Source organism: Schistocerca cancellata, chromosome 9 (genome assembly GCF_023864275.1).
Source record: "Schistocerca cancellata isolate TAMUIC-IGC-003103 chromosome 9, iqSchCanc2.1, whole genome shotgun sequence".
Taxonomy (NCBI): Eukaryota; Metazoa; Arthropoda; class Insecta; order Orthoptera; family Acrididae; genus Schistocerca; species Schistocerca cancellata.
Genome location: NC_064634.1, coordinates 463,410,287 through 463,430,778, shown reverse-complemented (window position 1 = coordinate 463,430,778; position 20,492 = coordinate 463,410,287). Strand labels below are relative to the sequence as shown.

Below are 20,492 nucleotides of genomic sequence, written 5' to 3'. Positions count from 1 at the left end.
TCTTTTACCCATTCGCTAAAGACCTTGGCGTTAACGGGACGCGTCTGAATATGATTGGTCCTAACGAATTAAAAGATTCTTGTCCGGAATGATCATCCGTTAGCTTCGTGGTTAGTTCCAAAGAATATGCATGAACTGATGTCAACACCAAACGAATTTTGAGAAACATTTGTACGAAAGAAATTACGCGTCAGTAGTAAATTATAAGTAAGTGACATTTCCTTAACATAGCTGGCAGACGTTAAATAATATGTCTAAGTGTAGGTGAAGATTGCCAATACATGTTGGTCGCAGTCGTTTGTAGTTGCGACTAAAGGGTTAGATTTAATTTTAGAACTTGCGGCACATCTGTATCTGTACTTTGCGAATCACTGTAGAACTGTAAAGTAGAGAGTATACGGTATTACACCATGCTTGACGTTTCTTTCCGTCCCATTCATCACTGGAGCACGGCAAAGACGATGGGCTGGAAATTTCTAATCTCTACCACTGCAATAGTGCTGGGGCACGTAGCAGCTGAGTGGGTTAGATTTGCTGTAACCATCTAGGTCACGATTGATAATAAGTTGGTCGCAACACTCGAAGCCTCTTCTAAACGAAAATTTGACAGTGTCTATAATAGAAATAAGTGATTGGTAGATAGATAGCATTTAGTAATCTTTCTTTAGTTGGTCGTATATTTATACAACTTGATTTGTTTTTGTTTTATGTTATCCTGCCACTAACAATCTTATGATCGTGAGTTGTACAACGACGGACTTTTGACATAATGTCAACGTATCAAACTGGTGTCACTAGGATAAGCCTTGAGGAAACAGGAATAAATAAATAGGAGATGTATTGAATAGGTGTGTATTCCTGCATTAATATTTCCCTGCGTATTTTCTTTGTATATGCGAACACGCCACAAATTAACCGGAAGACAAAAGTTATGTTGAATAAGGTACGTCGGTAAGGGACTGCCGGAAGTGCGGCATTTGTGATGTACGTGTCGCTTAGCAGCGTCGTACCGTTTTTTTGCGGTGGTTCGTTTCTCCGCGCGTCAGCAGTCGCAGGTACCCGCATTTCGTGTCGTATCGCAAGCCTCGCACTTACGAAAGCGTGCAGACACCTGTGTTATGCTCGCTGGTGTCGACACACACAATTCGGTTCAGCAGCTCTCTCCCGACGCACGTCTTGCTGTGACGTACAGGGGGGGTGAAGAAAGTATGGAAACACCAAAACCACGACACATTATCGTGCTCAAAGTGGTGTAGGGAAACCGGTCGGCATCCAAAACAGCTTCCAGTCGACTCAGAGTGGATAAATACGGAACCTTTATTGTCCTGTATTCTTCCAGCAAATTAGTGGAAAGTTCCGGTTGATGGAGATGGACACTGACCTCGCACCCTTCTCTCGACAACAGACCACAAAGGCTCAATAACATTGAGATCTGGTGCTGACAAAGGCAGTCCTGGACGACGCGAGCTGTGTCGTCTTGGAACACAGCATCACCACGGGGGAACAAACAGTGTACCCTGAAATGGACCTGACCTGCCCAAATTGGTCACATAATCCTTGGCAGTGATGCGCTGTTGCAGAGTAACCGTGGGGCCCATGGAATATCACGACCTGGCTGCGCAAATCCTCACCGAACCCTCGCCATGTGTAAACTTCGTCAGAAGTTGAAAATACGAGGGTCACTCCAAAAGAAATGCACACTATTTTTGTAAAAATACAGTTTTCAATCTGCACGTATCAAAACATGTGGTGCGTGGTAGAAATCATCTCAGTGACAAATCTAAAGTGTTCAGTGAGAACTATTTACGTGTGCAACAACGAGGATGCAGTAGGAATGCATTTACATCTGTTGGACGAATGTTATGCAAACAAACACTCGAAACCGACGTTTCACGTAAGTCACGTGCAACTAAAATCTGTAACGCAACCATCTGTGTGTGTGGCACGTTTATAATTATGTATTATTTATATTTTAGGACAATTAATCTGTAAAACACACCACATGTCATAAAGAAAGCGTGTAAACCGTCTGAGGATGAATCACAACGATTCGAAACCGGTAACGGTGTCCTTTGAATAAAGGAACTAAAAGTAAATTTGTGGCTGGTTGCTGTCCTAACACCATCAACATTTGTCTTCAAAGAACAGCCACGGTCTCCATCATGTCATAATATGACAAAATTGCATTAGTTCAACCTGTTCGCGTGAGTGGCGCCGTCACAGCATGTCTTCAAGGTGGCTGCTACAACTTGACGTTCGTCAGAAGCAACGTGCTGTCATAGAATTCCTGTGCTGTGAAAACGATACAGTGGGCAACATACAGAAGAGGTTGAAAAAGGTGTATGGAGGTGCTGCTGTCGATCGCAATACAGTTAGTCGGTGGGCAAGCAGGTTACGTGATGAAAGCGGGCACGGCAATATTGAGGATTGTCCTCGCAGCGGCAGGCCTCGTACTGCACACACTCCAGACAATGTGCAGGGAGTTAACAAATTAGTGAATGCTGACAGACGCATCACAGTGAACGAATTGTCACGCTACGTTGGGATACAGGGAAGGAAGTGTTCGCAGAATACTGAAAGTGTTGGCGTTAAAACAGGTTTGTGCCAGGTGGGTTTCTAGGATGTTGACAGTGGCTCACAAAGAAGCAAGAAAAACGGTATGCAGCGAACTTTTGGAACAGTACGAGAATGGTGGAGATGAATTTCTTGAAAGAATTATGACAGGTGATGAGATATGGCTCCATCATTTTTCACCTGAGACGATGAGGCAATCAATGGAGTGGCATCATGCAAATTCACCCAAGGAAAAAAAAAAATTCAAAATCATACTTTCTGCTGGAAAAGTTATGGCTACGGTGTTTTTCGATTCCGAAGGACTATTGCTTGTGGACATCATGCCAGTTGGAACCACCATAAATTCTGATGCATATGTGACGACACTGAGGAAACTTCAAGCTCGACTGAGTCGTGTTCGACCACATCGGCAAAAGGAGTATGTTTTGCTGTTGCACGACAATGCACGGCCACATGTCAGTCAAAAAACCATGGAAGCGGTCACAAAACTCGGATGGACAACACTGAAACACCCGCCTTACAGTCCTGAACCTGGCTCCATATGACTATCACCTCTTTGGGAAACTGAAAGACACTCGTCGTGGAACAGGTTTGAAGATGATGACTCCCTTGTGCATGCTGCTAAACAGTGTCTCCAACAGGTTGGTCCAGAATTTTACCGTGCGGGTATACAGGCGCTGGTTCCAAGATGGCGTAAGGCAATTGAGAGGGATGGAATTACATGGAGAAATGAAAATATTGTTCCTAAAGAATGTATCTACACACTGTAAAACTTTCAGACATGTAGAATAAAAGATGAATTTTTTAAAAAATAGTGTGCATTTCTTTTGGAGTGACCCTCGTAATTTGAAATAAGACTTATCCGACCATACGATTTTCTTCCCTTGTTCCATAATCAAGGTTTTATGGCTTCGGCGCCGCAGTTTCCTGTTGCGGTTATTTGCATAACTGGTGTGTGCTTTGGAATTCCAGCTGGCCCTACAGTTCTCAGCTCTTGGTGTTGTTTTGGTGCTGACAGGATCCGCTAGTGCGAGACTCAGTTCTGCAGTGACTTTTGCAGATGTCGTCCCCTCATTTTTCGCCAGTCATTTTCAGTGCCCATCCGCCTTCGTCGCCGGCCATGGTGGGCGAGCGGTTCTAGGCGCTACAGTCTGGAACCGCGCGACCGCTACGGTCGCAGGTTCGAATGCTGCCTCGGGCATGGATGTGTACGATGTCCTTAGGTTAGTTAGGTTTAAGTAGTTCTAAATTCGAGGGGACTGATGACCTTAGAAGTTAAGTCCCATAGTGCTCAGAGCCATTTGAGCCGCCTTCGCCCACATGGTTACTTAGCTAGCGGACGGTGTTTTTCCGCTTTGTTGTATGCAGTATGCGTTACGGTGCCTCTTGAGACACCAAACACATCGGCGACCTGTTTACGGAAGCTGCTATCATATGAACAGCGACAATTTACCCGCGTTGGAATTTAGTCTGGCATCTGCATTTATGTCCCAGCATGCATTTCTCGTGGTGTTGACGTACCTTTGTCCAACCTCTGTGTATGAAGTGTGTTTCGAAATTCCAGTTACGAACTTCTAGAATATGCTGGTTTCGCTAGTTTGATCACCAGTATTTGATCCGCAATGGAAGCGTAGTTTTGGCGTCTATGTCCAGGGCCAAATATGAAACTTTTCTACTGTGTCTGATGCAGTGAGATTAATTGTCCGGTTGTGGATGGCTTCCAGAACTGGTTTACCCGTCCTCTTACGTCGCCGCGTCCATGACTACGACCACCACCACCACCACCACAATATGTTTATACACGAACAATAGAACTCCATGTGGACCCGCCAGTCAGCTAGACTTTCGACACAACAGCTATAGTGCCGAGCCAAAGCACTGCGGCCACTGCCCATCGCAAGGCTGAATGCCGCCTGGCGGCGTTCCGGGCTAGTGACGCGCTAAGGAAAATACATAAGCCAAGTAGAGACTAAAGGGGAATCATTCTAGCGACGATACGGGCCAAAAGTAGGGAAACCCACTGACACGAGTGACATTGATAAAAGATAGATTGTTTTGGCCTGGCGCCTGTGAGGGAGCAACTCAGTAACAGCCATTATTGTGAACAAGTATAAAATGTGGTTGAAGGACGCGGTAACGGCCATTATTGTGAACAAGTACAGAATGTGGTTGGATGACGCGGTAACGGCCATTATTGTGAACAAGTATAGAATGTGGCTGAAAGGCGGTGGAGCCACGCATAGGCTTCCACACCTCATCGTACAGCGTAGGGAAAAAAAAAAGAAAAAAAGGTTCAAATGGCTCTGAGCACTATGAGACTTAACTACTGAGGTCATCAGTCCCCTAGAACTTTGAACTACTTAAACCTAACTAAGCTAAGGACATCACACACATCCATGCCCGAGGCAGGATTCGAACCTGCGACCGTAGCGGTCACGCACAGTGTAGAGGTCGGAGGCTTTCCCGCTCTGTATATGACAGACGACTGTGGCAGATCTGACGACACAGTACAGTGCTGGAGAAGCCAGCCGTAAGCGTTTCGGAGCACACCGATCAGAGAATATCGTTTAACATCGGGCTTCCCGGCAGCCCCACTCATACGCTTTCCCACGTTGCTCCAGCGACACCGTCAGTTACGAATTTAGTGGGCACGGGATCATCGACATTGGACCGCGGATGAAAAGAAACGTGTTCCCTAGTCGGATGAATCACATCTCTTGTCACACAAGGTCGATGGCCATGTTCGGACACGCCGTCATCGAGACGAAACATGCGTACCACCATAGACGCACGCTGGTGTGCTCACTATTATCCTAAGGGAGAGATTCACGTGCGGTTCTGTGGAACATGTGGTAGGCACCGTAAGAGCTGTGGACTACGTGAACATTATCGCGCAGCACTTAATCCCTTCATGCTTGATGCCTTCCCTGACGGCAATAGCACCTTCCAGCCAGATAAACGCCGTGTCACTAGGTCCGCCTCGATAGACGCGGGGTCAGCGCGACAGATTGATAACCGAAAGGTCCCGCGTTCGATTCCTGGCCGGGTTGGAGATTTTCTTCGGTCGGGACTGTGTGTCGTGTTGTCCTCACGTTCGTATCGTCATAAACGTCACAAAAATCGCCTGCATGGCGTCATAAGACATGTCTAAGCTTATGTAACTTCGTATCAGGGTATGGCTTGGCACTTGATGAATGTTCTGAATTGTCGCAATACACTGTCGTATCTGCCACTGCTGAGATGGCTGTATGGGGACGTCCCGAAAGCCAATTAATGAAAACAGAAAGAAAACATTGTGTCAGAAGAGCAGAATAGTGAGGAGCATGATAGTCAACTCACGTTTATGTGTTGGTCAACGAATTCGACTGATCTGAACCCGATAGAACACACGGTCGATACTATCCTGCGCAGCTCCGCGCTCGTTAAACGGTGAACAATAATTTACCGGAATTGTGCGTAGTCATGTGGTGCCTCATACCTGTGGAAACATACCGAGGATTTGGCGAATCCAAGCCATGCATTACGTTGCAAAAGCAGACAAACGCATTATTAAGCAGGCGTTCGTAATGTTTCTTGTCATCGCTGTACCATTAGCGAAGGAAGGGTGTCAACGTGAGCGAAGAAGAAAAGACTTTGCAGTTAGGCAGTTCAGCATATCCCTCGGGGTCTCCTACCCAACACTGTCGTGCGACCTTACGTGATTCACTCTCTTGGGCGTAATGGATGCCGACTTCTTCTTCTTTTTTTGTTAACTTTCGTGGGTTCTGTAAAAGTAATTGGCGAACAGCAAACACTCCAGCACCGACCAATGCTGCTTATGTTTCACAGAGTGGTCAACTCGTGTAAACAGGATCGGGATGCAGTTGGTGTACGAGTGCACTAGCTTGTACTTTCCTGGAGAGTAAACTGTTTAAAGGGGGCTGTGGTGATAATACTATGGCACAGTACAGTTTCGCTACAAAGGATATTTTTAATTTAGAAAATCGTGCCATAAGTGGTCTCAGTTTACGACTGTCGTTTGACAAGCAGACCAGTCGTTCTCTGATGTCGCAGGGAACCTGCTATCTCTTTGTATTTAACAAGACGCCCTTATCGAAAATGTTGTGCGTGTTATTATTTCGTGTTAGAGCAGTGAATACTACAAACTTTTTTAATGCGCTCAGGCTCGCATTGTGTGCTCCAGCATTTTCCGAGGCACTCCGTACGAACACGTTCGCGTTGCCTTACTGGAGCCAACACGTTCACAGAGCGACCGACGTTTGTTTTCTCGAAGAGGACATGATGTCGCTGTATGTTGGAGTATAAACTTTTGCTCTAACAGCCTTTGGCGAACATCGATCTGCACTTCCACGGCTTCCCCCGCTAGCACATTTCGTGGTAGTGGAATTCGTGGCTTCTAGACGTATCAGAAAGGTCTTCTGGTGCAGGATGAGGCAGAGGCGGGCAAATAGCGGCCTGCGAGTCACATGCGACTCGCAAAGGGTTTTTGTGAGCCGCGCCAAGACAGTAAGAAAAATCCGCCTCGAACCGAGATTTCCTTCCCGTGCGCTAGGGCGGCGATGTTAAGACGCACACGCACTGTAGTTACAATTCGCGCAAAAGAAGTTCACACTCGAAGCGTTCAGTGATGGCAGCGACTGTAAAGGCGTTTTTAATTTACGGTCGCCCTCATCGGCCACCACGCCGAGTGTCCGTATGGCTTGCGCAAACTGTACGATGCGCAGTGGTTTTTCGGTTGACATGGTTTATTTCCATTCTCTCTGTGCAACGGGAAATGTATAAATTTGCAACTTTCGTGAAATAAGGAACCCTTCAAAAAACTTAGAATAAGCGATGAATGTGTTAGAGCATTGCGGTGCGCATTGCCTTGTTCTTATTCCTCGTGTCATCAGTTTTCTCACTGGTTTGATGTGTCCCAAAACTACTTCCTAACCTGTGGCGAACTCTTCATCTCCGAGTAACTCTTGCACAAAATGTCGTCAATTATTCGTTGTATATATTCCAGTCGCTGTCTTTTCATATATATTTTTTAGCCCTGACAGCTCCCGCATACGTCCATTGACCCAAAAAAGAACCTCATCAGTCCTTGTCTTGTAAGTACACATAATTTTCAGCATCTTTCTTTGAAGCCACATCTCAAACGCTTCGATTCTCTTCTTTTACAGTTTTCTCGCAGTTATAAGAGTCACTTCCATACAATTCTGTGCTCCAACCGCACAATGTAGGCAATATCTTCCTTAAATTAAGAATGATGTTTGTTTTTGGCAGGGAATACCCTCTTTACCTGTCCTAGTCTGTCTTCTACAATACATTCCCCTTGCTTCGACGATCACGTGTTATTTTATTTCCGGGGTTGCAGAATTCCTTCTCTTCGTAGTCCCCAATTTTGATGTTAAGTTTATCGCTAATCTCATTCCCGTTACTCACGGCTTTCGGCTTCAAATTGCAACCACAGTGTCATAGTTTGCGAACGAAATCTTTTCTAGACTTGAATGTTCTGAATGGACTTTAGTGTCATTACATTCGACTTGCAAGGGGGGTGGGGGGGGGGGGGGAGCGGTTTAGTGTCACTGGGACGTACCTTTTTCCTTTAGTATATTGTAGCTGCAGTTTGTCGAATGTCTGGAGGTGTGATTTTGATCAGGATGTTGAGTGTTGTTGCATTGTAGATGTTAGGAGAATAGCACAAACTCATCTGAGAAAAAAAGGGAACACCTACTTGACTGAGAGAAGGGATATGGGCATAGGACGTGTGTGCTGAGGGGTCAAGACTCAGTTCATCTCTCAACTGGGAATTTCTTGGGGTTGAGGATTGACGAGAGAAGCCACAGTTTGAGTACGGTAACTGGTATGGCAAACAGTACAGAATAAAAATGGTGCCGCGCGGTCTGGGGTGTCTTGTCACGGTCTGGGGTGTCTTGTCAGTCCGGCTGCCCCCGTCGGAGGTTGAGTCTTCCCTCGGGCATGGGCGTGTGTGCTGTCCTTAGCGTAAGTTAGTGTAAGTAAGATTAAGAAGTGCGTAAGCTTAGGGACCGATGACCTCAGCAGTTTTGGCCCATAAGACCTTACCACAAATTTCCAATGAAAATGGTGATATTTCCTGACTGTTTAAAATCTTACCTTTACACTCGTATCTTTTGAGTCAGTGCTGTTAGCGATTGAGCTATCGCTGGTCAAGTCCCGACCCGCCCTCGCAACATCACTTCTACCATGCCCTTCTCCTTCTTTCCAAACACGACACAAGTCGTCTTTCATAACTTGCTGGATTACCATTTGTGGAACAAAAGCGTTGGAGTTCACAGTTAGAGTCCTGGTGGGTCTGAGACACACAGTTTTAACGTCCCAGGAAGTTCCAAAGAACCGCCTACATTCCGCTGCGGACACGTATAGCATTTTATTGGAGGCTTCCTCAAAGTTTACGACGTGTTATCGAAAAGTTCTCGACAGTTATTAATTAAAAATTATGTCTTAGCAAGATGTTATTCTGTACCACCACCTCTAAATCAGTCCCCTTACTCACTTTTAACGGTTTCTCCACTCTTAGGTAACTGCCCCGTATTCCCATTCCCCAGCTTCACGATCGTGGCACTCTTCCTCTTTCATATCTCTCTTCCCCATTATTCCAATTACTCCCGCTCTCGATGTTAATGTCGGTCGTCCGCGTTTCCTCCTTCCTGGCAGCGATCATTCCAAGATTGCTTTTGGCTATCGCCCTTTGCTTCATTCGTCGTGCATGGACATACCATTGAAGATCTGTGTTCTCTAATATTTGCACAACTGGTTGCTCCACATTCATTATCTCTTTAATTTCCTCATTTCTTTCCCGCACTGTTCTGAATACCCAGGTTGCCCCACTTATTCCATCCATCTCTACTCCGCCGTCTTGTTTTCAGTGATGAAGCAACATTTTTTCTTAATGGTGAAGTGAACAGACACAATGTGCGAATCTGGGCGGTAGAGAATCCTCACGCATTCGTGCAGCAAATTCGCAATTCACCAAAAGTTAACGTGTTTTGTGCAATCTCACGGTTTAAAGTTTATGGCCCCTTTTTCTTCTTGGAAAAAAAACTTTACAGGGCACGTGTATCTGGACATGCTGGAAAATTGGCTCATGCGACAACTGGAGACCGACAGCGTCGACTTCATCTTTCAACAGGATGGTGCTCCACCGCACTTCCATAATGATGTTCGGCATTTCTTAAACAGGAGAATGGAAAACCGATGGATCGGTCGTGGTGGAGATCATGATCAGCAATTCATGTCATGGCCTCCACGCTCTCCCGACTTAACCCCATGCGATTTCTTTCTGTGGGGTTATGTGAAAGATTCAGTGTTTAAACCTCCTCTACCAAGAAACGTGCCAGAACTGCGAGCTCGCATCAACGATGCTTTCGAACTCATTGATGGGGACATGCTGCGCCGAGTGTGGGAGGAACTTGATTATCGGCTTGATGTCTGCCGAATCACTAAAGGGGCATATATCGAACATTTGTGAATGCCTAAAAAAACTTTTTGAGTTTTTGTATGTGTGTGCAAAGCATTGTGAAAATATCTCAAATAATAAAGTTATTGTAGAGCTGTGAAATCGCTTCAATCATTTGTAATAACCCTGTAGTTGTTTGGGTGCCTCTTGTTTCCTTTTTTTTTTGTAGATACCACATATGTATGATACCAGTCCCTTGGTATTTTGACTCCCTCCACAATCCATCTGAATAATTTACATGTAAGTGTCCCATTTGAAGGGGCCCATATTGCCACAACTCAATTACAATGTCTCTCGGCCCATTTGCCTTTCCATTTCTTGCCTTTTTCAGCATCTCTTTTACCTCTTCATTTAGTATAGATTGTATATTACCTAATGTGCAACTTTTGTTGTAGACTCCTATACGTTGTGTCTACCTTTTTTCTACGAGAAGTTCTCCAAAGTACTTTTTCCACTGTCCGGTAGTTATAGGCTGCACTGGGTGCGGCACTGCTACGATCTCCTATATCCAAGTGAATGCTCTGTTTCCCCACATAGTCTTTCCCATTCCTCTTCCTTACACTTTGTTGTTAATGTTTTAGCCCACATTTTAGATACCTTATACATATTCCAATCCTCTTCACTCCCAGAGCTTATATAGTTTCTTCTTTTCCTCGTCCACCTCCAACAACTCCATGATCGTCCATTCAGTGCTTTCTCTTCTCTGCCTTCCCTTCCTAACGCCTCCTCCGCGCTTCCTTAATTGGCTGTTTCAGAAAACTGAATAACTCATTGCACTTCAGTCCTCCTCCACTGCATCCAGTCTTAGATTTCATCTTTGCTGACACAAACTTTTCACACTCCCTTTGTGATCGAATACACGGATACCAAGGTTTCTATCATTTTGTGAATGAATCCTGAAAGTGTTTCTTTGCTAGGCTGTTTAGTACACGCTGTTATCCGCTCGAATCTCCCTCTGTGTATCAAATCTTTCTCCCTTCAGCTTGATTTAATCTAGAGAAAGATGAAGAAGTGAGACGGGAATAAGTCTGGAGTGAGTACAACGTTGTCAGCACGTGACAGGTTTTCAAAGGGACTTACCGTGGTCTACATTTGGCTGACTGGTTAAATAGCGTAATATCCAGATCTGTGGTGATTCAGACGGGACAGTGACATTAAATATTTAAGTGATTAACTCATTTCTCAAGTACTCAGACATCTGAAGCTGTTTTATCCACAGGGGTTGGATTCTTTAAAGAATCGGGGGTTTGCTGGTATCCAGTGCTTGATTTGTGGCGGCGTGCGCCGGTAATCCGTATCCATAACTGTGACGAAAAAAAATCAGAACCGCAGATTTTGAGATGTGGTACGGTAGAATATTGGAGAAAAACGATGATGAGTCATTTGCACTTCGCTTTCAGTTGAACAGACACGATTAAAGAACTTCGTGAGTACGTTTTTGACAATTATGAGAACTTTGGCGGAAATTGTGAAAACAAAACAAAGTATCCCAATAAATTAGTTTCCGTTGACAAGTACTGTTAAGAAAGTTAATGTCAACTAGTGAATTTGAATCTGTTCATTATTGACGGTAGAGCCAATCTGTCAACAAAAACTGTTACTGTACTACTCTTTCTGAAACTGAATGGTTCACCGCTGACTCGGTTTTAGTATATCACTTTTTCTAATTTTTTTATCTGCAACATTTGACAAAGAATAACGCTTTTTTAAAATAACGATAATTTGAGGTTGATATACAAATAAAATTTTGTAGTTTTAAGAAGAATGTAAAAAGATGATAGGATACAAGAGAGATTTGTTAGTGTCATCGCCGATTGTTACTGGCGGTGAATACCTCCGAATGGTTTCTTCGAGCTGTTGACCGCTAGTCGCAACGAAGAAGTTTAGTTAATAGTAGAGAAATGATATTGCTAATCCTATGCATTAACGTTGGGTTCTCACCCGTTTACAATATTAGGTGCTTTCTTATCTCGATTGCCAGCACCTTCACTACATTTACTCCAGTATTCGCTATACTTAACTATTAATTGACTGATATGTAAAATTTGCCAGTGCATTTTGGCAATATTATGTCTGATTCCCAATTGTAGGTGTCTTATTTGCTGTTGCATGTCGTCTTGCTCCTGCTCACTGTTTTCGCTGTTACTGTAGGTGTCGCTATGCAGCTTCTGGAGAATTGTTTGTAACCTCCCCCTCACTTATCGACCTTAATGACAGTGAAAAATTAAACCGCGTGTACCTAATGGAAATTTGGGAAAAGCAATCGTCACCGAGGTTAATTTGTCGGTAAAGAGGGAGGAAAGGTTTACATCTAAATGAAAGGAAAAATGCTAATGAAACTGGTGGAAATTAATTTTGAAATAGGGGTAAAGTTAATAAAGAAAGTAATTGTGCGGCCGTTACGTTAACAATCAACTAGCGGTAATTAGATATTTGAGATTTGGGGGAAATTACGGTCGCCAGTCCTAAGGACAATTACTATAGTAACTGAAAAAGAAAGATTATTACACATATAATCAGCACTAGAAGCGTGGCAACTGAAGGTTGACAAGTGTAGTGTGAAAACTGAAAGTTTGTCAGAAGTAATAAATTTCGCTACACTCTGACTTAATTTAGCAAAAGAATTAATAAAACCGGAAAATCGAAAGTTAATGTAGTGACTGAAGTTAATAGTGAGCTTTCTTTCTGAAGCACATCGAAATTCAGTAAAATACGGTTAGTCTTGGACTACCCCAACAATCATTTCAAAAGCTACTTGAATCTACGCAATCTAGAAATAAGAGATTTAACTTTGAACTTGAATTAAATGATTCTGAACAATTAACAATAGTAAAATTTAGTACGTACCAAGCTGAGCTGTAGTCACAGGTAAGCTAAAATACGGTAACAAAACTCGCATTCTTAATTTGTGCTTGTGTAATCTACATATTGTAGCCAGCTATGAATACTTTAACTGAACTTTGAAATTAAAGCATTGAAATCTAATTATATTACTCTAATGCTGGCGTTTGAATTTCAACGACACTCGGGTTCATTCCGGAAAAGGAAGGGACCCTGCTTGGTAATGCAATTGGGACAATGAGCAACAAAGGTTCATGCTAAGTTGCTGTAATTTTGTGATGCAACAATTTTTAAAGTTTGAAAAGCTGAGGTCTGCCATACAGTTCTAAAACTTTACGTACTTCCACTCTTCCTTGTTGGTTGATTGAAGGTTTGAAGCCGTCGATCGAGGAGGTGGCGACAGTCACTCATTGTCGGCCGTCGCTGTTGCAGAAGCTGGATGTTGGCGCGCCTTCTTCTCGACACGGTCACCAGACGAAACGGGCTCTTGATGTGCGCTAGTTAATGCTTCCCGTCCGCGACACCATGTCAGAAACTACCATCGCAAGTCGAGCGCAATTACATGCTGCCAAACCCCGAAAGCGCGGCAACTCGCGGGAGCTTCACACAACACACCTGCTCCACTCGCTACTCCAGCCAGACTCCCCCTGCTCAGCCCGCGCTCCACGCGACAGAGTTAACACTACCAAAGATCCTACGCACTTTGATTCTTCACACGGCCTATCGATGTAATCGTTCCATAGCAGTTTTCCCTAGTCAAGACCCAGCGTAAATATACAAATAATATTTACGAAACAAACCAATTATACATCGACATAAATGCATAAATATATATATACAAATAGTAAAACAATTACAATATGTAAAGGCACAGAAATGTCATATATTCAGGTAAGAAAAATAAGGAAAACAAATTTATAGTACAATAGATGGAAATACGAGGATATGCATTTCCGGCGTTACATGTTGTTACATTGCATATAGGCATGTCTGTTATGTCGTGTCCGCATGTGTTGGTTCTGAAATACTGTTTGTTAATGTACTTAGTTGTGCCCATTGTTCCTCGTCTTTTGTTGTTGTGTATGCCCGTTTGTGTGTAGTCTAAGTCCAGTGTATTTCTGTTCTTCGCGTATTGGTTGCAGAAGAAGAAAGTGTGTTCTGGGGATCTTCTTCCCAACATGTGCATGTAGGTCTGTGTCTCAGACTCGCGCAGTTTAGTGCGTGGGATGAGGCCCGCGTCCAGTTAAGAAATGTGCCATACTGTGGCTGTAATCGATACCTTTCTTCCTCAATCGCTCCCTTATGTGAGGGAGGAAGTCGTACAGTCTTCTCACATGCTACTCACCTTGCCACGTATCCAAACGCCATCTTTTAAGGTGACGTATCGTGTGTATTCGTACACCAGTTATTGTGTGTACCTTATCCAGTGTCCGCATATTTAACCTCGCAGCTCTGTATTTGATCGTGATATCCCTGAGGCATATTCCGAGTGCCACACACAGTGCCCCCACAGAGGTGGTGCCGGAGGCTCCAGATAGTCTCGGTAGGACACTTCTCTGCCCTCGCCTGAACTGATGTTTTGTCGATGACCAGGTTCAGCCTGTATGCCGACGTGCTAGTTTGCAAAGCTGAGTACCGCTTGGAACAGCGCACAGTGGTGTGTCCGTATGACTGGTAGAAGTACCCTGTACTGTTTCAGATTAGGCCTCACCAGATTATGTAGTATTTTTCTGCTTTGTCTGTTGCAAGCATTACGTAGAATTCAATTTCTCAGCTATGCGTACCCCAAGATAGCACGTAGCGTGTGCTAGTTTGATGTTTCTGTCCACTATTATTAACTGAAGGATTTGTATGCAGTGATCATTTTGGTAACGTGATGTCGTTTTGATTTCGACTATCCTGCGTTTGTTGTTATTGTGGCACCACTGTGTAATAGTTAGTAGTATTCCACTGGCTTTCTCTTCTGTCTGAATTCTGTTGTTTACACTGACTGCAAGTAATGGGTCGTGTGCGTAGGCGACAATTCCGTCCGACCTCTCATTTCCATGTAGAAATTGCAGGAGTGGTTCGATTGTTATGTCCTAGAAAATGGAGTCGCAGCTGGATCCTCGAGGACAGCCTTCGGTAATTCTTTTCATTAGTCTCCAGCTGTCCATCTGCGATAAGACTTCTCGGTCTATAGTTACCTAGGAAACTGCTGTACGGTGATTGGCGTAACCTCCAGATGTCTTAACATTTGAAACGTTCCAGAGATTATTGAATGCCCTGGCAACGTCAATCGTTATTATTGTGGCGTCTTTTTTTATTTTTTAAGTTCTTATGGGACCAAACTGCTGAAATCATCGGTCATTAGGCTTTCCACACTACTTAATCTGACTTAAACTTATGCTAAGGACAACACACACACACACACACACACACAAACACACACACACACACGAGGGAGGACTCAAACCGGGGGGTTGGGGGAGCCGCGCGAACCGTGGCAAGGCGCCCCAGACCGCGCGGCTACCCCGTGCTGCCGTATTTCTGCGTTGTAGCATCAGCTAGGTGTAAGGTGTGGAGGCGGTGTGAGTAGCGCGCCGCGTGCGGCTGTTGCAGCTCGACGTCGTCGGTGGCGGCGTACGGCCGGCGGCACCTGAGCCTGTCGGAGGCGGACTCCGGGCTGGGCGCCTCGTCGCGCTACAGCTCCGCCTCGGGCTCCAGCTTCAGCCTCTCGTCGTCGTCGTCGCGCGAGCGCAGCGAGGCGCGCGAGCCCGCCTACTCGCGGGCGTCCAGCCGGTCGCGCGCCGACTCCGGCGCCACCTCGGCGTCGGCGTCGGCCTCTGCCGGCTCGTCGGCCGGCGTGTCGGGCGGGCGCGCCCCGCGCAGCTCCACGGCGGCCGCGCTCGACGCCGTCCAGGACCTGTACAACAAGTACTCGCCGTCCGCCTACCTCGCCGAGCGGCCGCCGCGCGCCACCGCCGCCTCCACCAGCACCGCGCAGCGCTACGCGCCGGCCGTCGCGGCCACGCGGACAGAGGTAATTGGCCGCGAGCAGTCCCCGGCCTCTTGCTCGTCCGCGTCCTCTTCCTCGGCGTCGTCGGACGACGAGGCGGCGGCCGCGGCCGGCGCGGGCCCCGCGGCCCCGGGGGCGGCGAGCGGCGGCGGCGGCGGCGGCGACGAGCCTGGCCCCGTGTCGGAGGTGCGGCGCCGCCTCGACTCGGTGTCGGCGTCGCCGTCGCCGCCCCCGCAGGGCGCAGCGCCGGCCGCGGCCGCGCCCGCCGCCGCCCCCACGGTGAGCGTGATCCAGCAGAACGGTACTAGAGTCCGCAGGCGCATTCTCGTCACGCCGGGGCCCGACGACGGCGACGAAGGCGACGGGGAGCGGTCGGCAACGGCGGCGGTGGCGGCTGCGGCAGCGGCCGACGGCAGCGGCGCGTCCCCGTCGCGGGTCGCAAAGGCAAAGAGCAGGGCGGACTCGAGCGATGAGGAGAGCTCCGACGAGGAGGCGCGGGACCGCGTGGTCGCGGGGGCGGCCCGCCTGGGCACGGTGCGCCGCCGGCCCCCGTCCCAGGCGGCCTCCGTGGGCTCCGCCGCCCGCTTCGAAAGCCAGCCGGTAAGTGCGGCCGGGACCTGCCCAGGCCACGGCCGCTCCTCTCTGTCCGCCCCGACCTCGCCCTGCTCCCCGTTCCTCTCACTGCGCCCACTCACCGGCGGAACACTACGACAGGTTGCTAACGTAACCGCGTACGCTTCCGCGGCCAGAGTCAGGAGATATCTTTCCCGAGTATCGCAGCACATCATAATGCCAAAAAAAAAAAAAACTATACTGGAGAACCAAACATTTTGACCACGGTTACAGCGACCTAGTTCAGGATTTATTGATGTGATTTAGCTGTGAACAGTCGCTTGTATTTTGTCGTTGCCTCTCACTGAGCGTGACGTTACGTCCTAGTTCTAAAAGATCTTTGTTGTGACTGGTCAAGGAGCGCCAACGTTACTACAATAGGTTGCAATAGTGCACGGAATGGGAACCAACTGTTGTCTACCGCTTCTTGCATTGTTTGCTACGGGTGGTGCTCGTCGGCGGATGAGGCGTGGGCCTACTGCTGGACGCAGGCGGCTACTCGCCGGTAGCGCCTCAAGATAGAGGCGGAGCCCCTCCACGCCCACACCGGCATGATGGCCAACACAGTAAGTCTACTGCCATCTCTGCATAAGGGTTAGTGTGCGCTAAAGTGAGGTGTCGCAGGATGTGGGTACTGCGATGTTTGCGTACGTCTGGTTAGAGTTAACCATTAATACGCGCTCATCTGGAGATAGATTGGTCGAAATCGAACGAAGGGTAGCGGTTTGAAGGGCAGAGGAAAAAAAGTGGCGAGGCAAGAGCCAAAGGAAAAAAACCTCTGCGATAGTTAGGTCAGGTGGTAAGAGCAGTAGCGGATGTCTTGCTGCCTGCGATAGGTCGTGCAAGGGTAGGCTTTGTTAGTAGTGGCTATCATGCATGCCGATACCTTGACGTTGTGCGGTTGTGTTGCTCGGAGGCTGGCGCTGGGTCCTGGTGTAGAGTCTTCGTTCAGCGTCAGCAACCTGCAACAGTTAGGTTTATTATCGTTTTTGTGTACGATAGGTCATATGTCGAAAGCACAGTATAAGGTGATGTTGGCGGTTTGTTTGTGCGTCTGTGGGCGAGCTCGTCGGTGTCCCTGCTGTGGCCTGTTGGTCGGCTCTAATAGCAGCTGATAATTACCAGTCAGTGTTGCTGATATGCAGGGGCTTGCCGACGTTTGTCGCTTGTTTGCGTATGTTAGTTTACCGTAGGCGGCTATGCCCTAGCTAGCAGTGTGTTTGGCCGCTTGTGCTTCCACCTATGGTTGTGATCTTAATTTCCCAGAGTGAGGATGGAAGGATTGTTCGAGTGTCTCGAGTTCCTGTATAGACGTGTGGCGTGTTTTTTGAATACTTCCTGAGGATATAAAGGCGGTATTCATGGTGAAGATCCACGGTGCGTGTGTAGCGTGGAGCGTTGCTAATGATTTGTAGCACTTTGTTCTGTATTATCTGCAGGCGGCGCGTAGGAGCTGCATATTGCCAGACGGGAGCTGCGTACGTCATCAGAGGTCTAATCAGTTTCATGTATATGGACCTCGACACCCTCCTATTCAGTGTGCTTCCCCTGTTGAGCATTGGGTAGAGCTGTTTGAGCCTCGCGTGCGCTCGGTTGGCAACGTACTCAATGTGGTCCCCCCATGTAAGTTTCCGGTCGAGCCAGACACCAAGGTACCTGACTTTCTCTCGGAAACGTATTGGGCGTGTATGTAGTGTTATCGGTCTACAGTGTTGATGTTTGCGCAGTAGTTTCGGTCTGCGTGTAATCAGAACTGCTTCGCACTTGTCGACGTTTACTTTAATACGCCATCGCTCCAACCAAGACTCAGCTGTTCTGAGTGCTGTCTGTATTCGTGAATTGATGTTCGACGGTTTCCAATCTTGCGCAAGGATGGCGGTGTCATCCGCGTAGACGGCTAACGTCGTGTTTTGTGTCGCTGGGAAGTCATTAATGTACAGGTTAAACGAGATGGGCCCTAGGATGCTTCCTTGGGGTACTCCAGCTTGGATACTGTGTTGTGTTGATTGTTTATCCTGCACGTTAGTGTTGAAACACCTGTTCGTGAGATATGAGTGTGTGAGACGTTCGAGTCCGTCCGGGAAACCAGCTTCGCTTAGTTTGCGTATGAGTCCGTTGTGCCACAGACGGTCGAAAGCCTTTTCCATGTCCAGGAACACGGCCCCTGTGGCTTTATTCATGTTCTAGCCGTGTGTTATATGTTCGACTACTTGGAGGAGTTGTTGTGTTGTCGAGTGGTGATTCCTAATGCGAATTGCTCCGGTCTTAGGGTGTCATTGGCGATGCAGTGCCTGGTGATACGTTTTAATATTACCTTCTCAGCAATCTTGCTGAGCGAACACAGCAGACTGATGGGTCGGTAATTTTGTGGGAGGGAGTGGTCTTTCCCTGGCTTCCTGAACATCAGGACCTTGCGCGCCTTCCAAAAGGCAGGGAAGTAAGTGTTGGTGTTTCAGGATAGCATTCGTTAAGTCTGTGAGGTATTTCCCCCCCCCCCTACCCCCTTCCCCCCCCCCGGGTCAGTGGCGCTGGTGCGGCCTCTCCGTCTCTGAGGAATGGCAGCCACGAGGGGGCAACTCCGTATTTCTCCTCTCTGTCTGCGTCGCTAGCGTGTTTCATTATTGCTACGGCTTCTCTCGGGTTTCGACAAGGCCGGCTGCTCGACGAATGTGCGGGCTTCGTTAAATTTGGTATCCTCGTCGGCGTTCGGCCACTGCAGACTCGGTGTGCTGTCCCAGACGAATGTAGCGCCGACGCCCTCGTATGCGTGTTGCTGTACGCCTGCCGGTCTCGCAGGTTCTTCTCCACACTGACATTCCACCTCACACACAACTGCAGTGTCGTTCGTGCAGCGTAGCAAATACTGAATCTTGCGGCTGCTGTGGCAGACAGGATGGATACTAGCCGGGCGAAGAAGTTTACCAATGCGGTCAGTTAACAGTTTTCACGAAAGGTGAGCGCGCTGATTACCTATTTCACTCCCCTTCGTTTGTTGCCACGGTTGTTTGGATACATTTACTGTCGTAGCAATTGGCCGCGAACTTTTTACGCAGCGTTTCGAGCGTAAATGTTATGTTTGGAGCATCGCTTTAGCGCTGCGCACGGATAGCCAAACGACGGGTAACTGAGTTCTTCTGCGCTGCCTGGTGATTGGAATGGGCGTGCAAACGGCCGTCCGTGTGTATAACTACCACCTTTTAAAAGTATGATCTTGCGTCATGCTCAGTGATTGGCAATGACAAAATATAAGCGACTCCTCACAGGTAAAGCACGTCAGGAGACCACCAAGGTGGTCACTGTAACGTGGCCCGAACGCTAGTTTCTCCACTGTAGTCTTTTAGCCCGTGATGCGGTGCGATTTTCAGAAAACGTTTATGTCAATACGACAGGGATTGCTAGTGTGGTGTGGACGCTGACTGCCTGAGAACTGATTAACCTTTGCAGTCAGATGCAAACGAGACTGAGTGTTCGGGGTTACTAGACCCCCAGCGTCCTCAGACACCCTCCTCTGTATTGCTGCAGATTACAAACGCCTGTTCGTATTTGCTTTGCGAATACAGACCGTCCGAGTGGCCGTAGCCGTGCTCTGCCGCATCGAGACAAGCCACAAACGTTCTGATTGTCAACACACTTGCTGCCTTGTACTGGTGTCACTGCTCAGAAGCAGCACGACTAGTATGTGAGATTTGCAAGTGAGTGCTTTGACTCCCAGAGCCAGAAATGCTACAGCTGTCTACGAGGGGTGCGGTGTCTACGAGCGAGAGCGAGCAGGCGAGTCTGCACTCTCTCTACACCACGTGTGGCTGTGCACTGTGCAGAGCGAATTGCGCCAACGTCACGGAGCAAAAATACCCCCTTGTACAGATTCTCGCGACGCCTCGTTCTTACAGGCTCCCGTAACCTCGTCAGGAGATATCGGCAGTGCGGTGCTGTTAGTGCAGTCAGAGCTGACAGCAGCCGTGGCGGCTGACAGGGTTGTCATCA

General features: G+C 47.5%; 1 protein-coding gene across 1 annotated transcript in view; it reads left to right on the top strand.

The window, feature by feature from the left end:
* The window catches only part of LOC126101504 (ubiquitin carboxyl-terminal hydrolase 21-like), a 258,245-nt gene that overhangs the window by 117,997 nt on the left and 119,756 nt on the right, over nucleotides 1–20,492 (top strand). Inside the window, exons 3-4 of the mRNA XM_049912149.1 lie at nucleotides 15,500–15,836; nucleotides 15,939–16,496. Coding sequence (XP_049768106.1) covers nucleotides 15,500–15,836; nucleotides 15,939–16,496 — 895 coding nt within the window. The remainder of the gene's footprint in view (nucleotides 1–15,499; nucleotides 15,837–15,938; nucleotides 16,497–20,492) is intronic.